This window comes from Vitis riparia, chromosome 11, assembly GCF_004353265.1.
Source record: "Vitis riparia cultivar Riparia Gloire de Montpellier isolate 1030 chromosome 11, EGFV_Vit.rip_1.0, whole genome shotgun sequence".
Lineage (NCBI taxonomy): Eukaryota > Viridiplantae > Streptophyta > Magnoliopsida > Vitales > Vitaceae > Vitis > Vitis riparia.
The window spans coordinates 17,822,345-17,828,174 of record NC_048441.1 but is presented as its reverse complement, the minus strand read 5'-3'; the positions used below and the strand labels follow the sequence as shown (position 1 = coordinate 17,828,174).

The window sequence follows — 5,830 nt, the reverse complement described above, 5'->3', positions numbered from 1 at the left end:
TTTTTTTTGGCGGGCCACACTACGCTCCAATTCCGCAAATTCCGGAAGCAGCCAACTCAACCCATGACACAAACTCAAACTCCTCCAACTCATACTCATATTACAGGTGGACCCCATGGCCTTTAATTTCAAACTACACCTTTAGTCAGAATCCACCACCATTTTGAAAACCAAGAAACAAGATGCAGAAACATGCCAGGCTGCTTTGGCTCCATTCCAAATAATTATGATTGCTGGTGGATGTGTTATTCAGAGAATGTTATTCAGTTGAATGCTTTGATTTTCTTAGCTGTTTTTAAGTCATTTCCAAGTATTATTCCCCATCCCCATTCCCATTCAGTGAGGTTCATGTGCTGAGTTAGTGGCCGTTTATAAACTTATAAATTCCCTTGGGAGCTTCTCTATTATTAATTCCTCGTCATCATAAATAAATGTCCTTTTGAGTTAATTGTTACATACAGCTCAATGACAAGGTTTATGACTGACTACAAATGAATGAATTCAAATCTCTCCTCCAACCCCCCACCCCTCCCTTTTTATCTACAGCCATTTCTATCCTTCTGCTTTAACCAATCAGGAAAAAAGAAAAAAAAAAAAAAGAAAAAGAACAAAAAAACTTCCAATTTATCTACACTCACAAGGGGTGGCTTCATATCCAATTCCCTACCTCTCTCGCCCCTTTTCAGTTTGGAGTGAGACCCGGGTCTTTATTGGTTTTAGCTTTAACCCCATGCTTTCAGGAGATAGAAGCTCCGGTGAGATGCAAGAGGGGCTGAGCGGGCTCCTTGGGCTTTCGCTCAACAGGTAAGGCCTATACAATCCATATCCCATGAAGAAGTACTCCATTGGTATCAACATTGCATGTGGCTGCTCTTCTGTCACCATTGATCCACAAGATTGTACCTGTATAAATCACATCTCACACTCAATCACGCATAATCTAGAATCTTGGATTGTGCCTAAGAACAAGGTTGATACGAAACACAGTAAAAAGCAATAATGCAATTGTACACTTCTTAAAAAGTTCATACCTCGACCAAGGCACTGTATCTTCTATCCAGTTTTGAGGTCATGTACAGAGCCTCACTATGGAAAGGAGAGTCATCACCGACAAATACAAGTGTCCGACATTTCAGACTCCTCAATCCTTCAGTAATATCCGGTCTCCTATCAGTTGGCAAAACAAAGTTTAGAGAGCATGATAAACACATGGTAGAGAAATGGGAAAACCAACAAGGAGAAAAAATATGCAGACAAGCAATGCTAATTAAGCTAGTTTATAGTCTGTGGGACAAGTCTTCACCCATTAATTGCTTGAAGAAACCGCAAAACATTTATGCTCTGCCTCTCATCCAGCAACTGAAGAAAGATAAATACCATAAGAATTAGACAAGTTTCACCCTTTGAATATCTATTTGCAAAAATTTTGAAAAAACCATCAAAATTCAGTACATTATCATTGCAGGGAGAAGGAAAAAGGAAAAAATGGAGAAGAAGGAGAAGAAGAATTAAAGTTTAGCTAAAGCACTAACTTTTCTGCATGCTTGAACTATATCAGATTCTTGGACGTCTGCATCACCACGAACCTCCTGTCACAACTCACAAGTAATACCAGACACCCATTAAATCAGGAATTATGAGCCAAAAAGAATAGAGTATATTGCTAGGGCGTGAGCATCTAAATACCTGGCTGAAGTACCTTTGAAGCAAATATTCCTTTACAAAACCACACATGCCATAGAAATATAGGAAATTTGATACCACCTGCAGATGAAAAGCAAACTTAGCTGTATGCATATAGACATGGAGATACATATTCCCCAGGGATTGTGAAAGGAACCTTATTGTACAGCCATTCAGACCAGGATGGTGCTTTACATAAAGGGGATACAAGTATCAAACCAAGAACACGATCCCTATATTTCAACTGCAACATAAACCTAAATCAATCAACCAAAATAAGTCATTTTGAAGCATATTAGATGACTATCACTGATCAAACTGTACCGCAAATAGGGTGAGGATGTAAGCACCCGCTGTCACCCCCATGCACATCACTGCACCTAGACTGAAAAAGACATATATGCCATCAGAAACAAATTCAGACAAAGGAAACTTTGTTCCCTGATTTTTCCAAGAAGCAAGAAAAAGGTTCATCAAATACATCCAATCTAAAGAATGTCTTTCAATGCACTTTTTCCCAGCATGACAGCAATAGCATAAGCACAATAAAGAATACGACTGCAGTTTGCATTTTAAAACTGTTTCAAAGAAGAGTTCAGACCCCAACACGTGATGAGGTAATAAATAATCAACAAAATTTTATTAACATGCTTACCCAAAATAGTTGAGAACCTCAATAACTTGATCTGCCAAGTCATCAACAGAAGGCACAGGCTCATCTGGACAGATAGAAGCAGCTCCCAACTGCAAGAACTCTTGTGGAAATGCCAGAAGAGATCATGTGAACAATAGCATTCCAACACAAGAATAACAAAACCATAGAAAAGAAGTCCAGTTAACCAATTCACAGACCTCGTGCCCAGGAGGACTGATATGGTAAATGCAGAAGTTATGTAGCAACAAAGAAGCTGCTTCAGGACAAAAGAATAATCCTTGGAAACAAGACATATCTGCCCAAACATACACAACATAATTGGGGACAAAACCTTTTGTCAGTTTGCAGAAGAGAATAGGACACATAGAAAGAAAATGTCTGAAACGAAAAGCTATTTTTCTAAATTGTGCTAATGCACCCTGTCACCAAAGTGAGGAGTAGGGTAAAAGGGAAGATAAATATCAAATTAGTTCTCAATTAACAGAAATGTTTTGCAACAGCACATTAACTCATTAGAGAGAAAGAGAGAAGAAAAAAGTGACGTTCTTATATTGACTTTAGATCATGTGAAAAATATATGCATTAAAAAAAAAAAAGTTAATTGGGTAAAAAAGCACGAGAAACTGCAAAGAACAATGCTAACACATCTGGTTTCACTGAACTCACGATTTAGAGCTAAATCAGGATAAGTAATCAGTGCAGGCTTCTCTTGGTCACCATAGACAATAACAGACACAGCACCACGGCCAGTTCTTATATGATGTTCCTGTGGAAAAGTATACAAATCACATCACAAACATAGAACTCAGCACACTAAAAATTTAAAACAAAAATTAAATCAAATAAATCAACAGGAGAAGCTAACAAAGTTTGAGGAAATCATCAGCAGGATGTACCATAATAATTTCCAATCACATATATCAGTATTGTCAGAAAAGAAGTGTCTTCAATTAACTAAGAGAAATCATTTGGTTTGTGCTTGCAGTGTACACCCTTCAAATATAGGGAAATCCAGCTCTATCAACAAATTTTTATTCCCAAAAGGAGCTATGCATGTGCACTAGCCCCTTTTTCATCAACCTAAACCAATTTGCTATATCACAATAAGACCCATATTTGTAAAATAAAGAACAAAAGAAAGAAGGGCTTATGATTTCAATCATTATATTCTTAAAAAAGTAAGGACAGTTTAAAAGGTGGGCATGGAATCTCATATTTTCAAAGAAGACATTTTTGATAGGCATTTTTTAAAGCAGACATTGACATTTACACTGATTGAATATAACCAATTAAAAAGGAAAAGGAAAGAAAACGTAACTGCTACATCTGATCGCACCAACAAAAAGAAGTAAGACAGAACGAGGAAAGGTTTTGCTAAGGTTTCTTCAATGGGCTGTAACATACTTTGAGTAAGACCAAGGAACGAATTCACCAATAGATTCCAATTTCTTTGGGCAATAAAAAAGGCATTAGGAGTAGTCAGAAGCAACAACAAAGAGAATGATGAAAAAATAAAGAATAGAAAGAATAAACTACTAAAGAAAACAAAAGAGTGGTTGCAGACTTGCAGTATATAACTAATTCATAAATAACTTTTGGGTTGTTAAGGAAATCTTAATTTTGTATTTAAAGTTACAATTTTAATCTAAAATTAATCATTAGTTGAGCCTGATTCAATCCTCTTTTTAAAATCCAAAAAAAAAAAAATGAAAGAGAAGTCTAGAAATTTCATGTTCTTTTATTTTCTTTGTTTTCTTTTTCCTCAGTACCTCAGAAGCCAAACAGAGGGCACAAAAAATTAATCAAAAGAAAAATATATATCTTCAGATACTTGAAATGTATCATTTTTACAACAAGAAAAGAAATTAAAAGGAATCTGAAAACTTCTCAAAATGTGAAAACTGCCAGATACGTAAAAGGCAAGAAACTCCTTCGATACCGGCAAGAATTTAAGAAGGAAAAAAAAGAAGAAAAAGGCAAATAAAGAGTCAACAGATCTAAAGCAGTCACCAAATCAAAAAATCCCCCATGAGATGCAGAAGTGAGGAGTGACAAAATGCAGAATAACAAAACAGCAAAAAACCCTAACCCGGCGTTTGGACGATGGGACAATTAAAAGAAAAAAGAAACGGAAAGACGAAATCTGTTCAATTCCGCCTCTTTTCCAACATTTTCTCCGAAACCAAACTGAGCATTGGCCAAAAACAATGTTAAAAACCTCCCAAAAAAACAATCTTCAATTCTTTTTTTTTTTAATAGAATTCAAAAACATCGATTTCGAAACGAATACATTAAAAATAATAATAACTCAACGAAATCATCGAATCGTAATATCCGAACATCAAAGCAGTGAAAAGAATCACCTTTCCACCAAGATAGATCGTTTCCATATCGAGGGAAACGGCGTCGTTTGAATCCTCCATGGCCGTGGCTCTCCCGTGTCCGAAAGCCCAAAGCCTCTCTCTCTTCTCTCCCTTCTGCCTTTCCCTCTGCCCTCTTCGAGTAAAGGAGGCTTTGGCTTCAATGGCTCATATACGAAGCGACTCTCTCTCTAACCGTTCGTTAACCTGAGATTAACCTCCACCGACGCTTTTCTCAACCGATTTAACCAGTGTCCCTGGTTAAATATCAACCGTGGTTAGGGAGGCCGACTGATTGGACATGGTGTCGTTTTTACATTTTAATGCCATCCCGGCGCATTTCCCTCCCCCAAAACGACGCCGTTTTATGGTGAGTGCGATGGTTGTTGCGATGGCACCGTCACTTTCTTTTTCCTGATACCGTCATCCTGGAGCTGGATTTACCGAAACACCCTTGCTTTTGTGAATTTTAAGGGTAGTTTTACGGTTGATTTTGACCAAAAACACTGGTTGACTCTGAGCATGGAGTCTATATACTGGGAGGATTCTGTAAAGACATCCGATCCATAAAATATTGACATATTCAGAATCAAAAGAGGCACTTCCACACTCTCATTGGAAGTATGTTAAGGGCAAAGTATATTTTGAAAAAAATAATTCTTCGCTTTATACATATTTTCAAGAACATCCTTTAACCAACTTATGGTGGGCTACCACTTATATCATATAAGCACGTAGACTTAATTGGACCTACATACGTAATTATCATATCATCTACCACACTTCAATTTCTATGTCAAATATGACATTAGAGATACTAAGATAATTTTTATAAAAGTAAAAATATTAAAAACCAAAAGTACCGTAATAGATAGAAGGATATATATAACCTTAATTTTACTTAAAAGCAACAACTTTAATAATTGTAAATAATAAAATGTACTAGATATTAAGTTTTTGCTGCAACTTCGACAACATTTATTAGATAATATGTTGAAAAATACACATAATGTACTTTTTACAAATATTATTTATTAAAATAAAAATAATTTTAATAGTTTAAACTTTTAATTAAACAAAAATATACTCTCTTTTTTACATATTTAATTAAAAAATAATAGTTTTTTTTTTG

At 35.9% G+C, this 5,830-nt stretch overlaps 1 protein-coding gene across 3 annotated transcripts; it reads right to left on the bottom strand.

Annotated features, from left to right (window-relative positions):
- Positions 1–374: 374 nt before the first annotated feature.
- Positions 375–4,864, bottom strand: LOC117925738 (protein NDL1-like). Of its 3 annotated transcripts, XM_034844836.1 has the most exons (11): positions 4,702–4,863; positions 3,005–3,104; positions 2,536–2,633; positions 2,339–2,427; positions 2,008–2,068; positions 1,841–1,927; positions 1,687–1,764; positions 1,533–1,589; positions 1,304–1,359; positions 1,032–1,167; positions 375–903 (listed from the first exon to the last, which is right to left on the bottom strand). In XM_034844836.1, exons 1-11 carry the CDS (start codon positions 4,759–4,761, stop codon positions 664–666), a joined length of 1,062 nt encoding a protein of 353 aa, XP_034700727.1. In that variant the 5' UTR covers positions 4,762–4,863; the 3' UTR covers positions 375–663. The 3 variants fall into 3 exon arrangements, with proteins under 3 accessions (XP_034700727.1, XP_034700728.1, XP_034700730.1); XM_034844837.1 differs by lacking the exon at positions 2,008–2,068 and having other exon boundaries at positions 1,841–1,940; positions 4,702–4,864; XM_034844839.1 differs by lacking the exon at positions 1,841–1,927.
- Between the last annotated feature and the right edge of the window lie 966 nt (positions 4,865–5,830).

Excerpts from the sequence above, each read along its gene's own strand:
- LOC117925738 (XM_034844836.1), bottom strand. The coding sequence starts at position 4,761 with ATGGAGGATTCAAACGACGCCGTTTCCCTCGATATGGAAACGATCTAT. Across the intron at positions 2,634-3,004 it reads TCCTGATTTAGCTCTAAATC|ATATGTCTTGTTTCCAAGGA; the intron begins GTGAGTTCAGTG and ends ATGTTTGGGCAG. Across the intron at positions 1,360-1,532 it reads TAGTTCAAGCATGCAGAAAA|TTGCTGGATGAGAGGCAGAG; the intron begins GTTAGTGCTTTA and ends ATCTTTCTTCAG.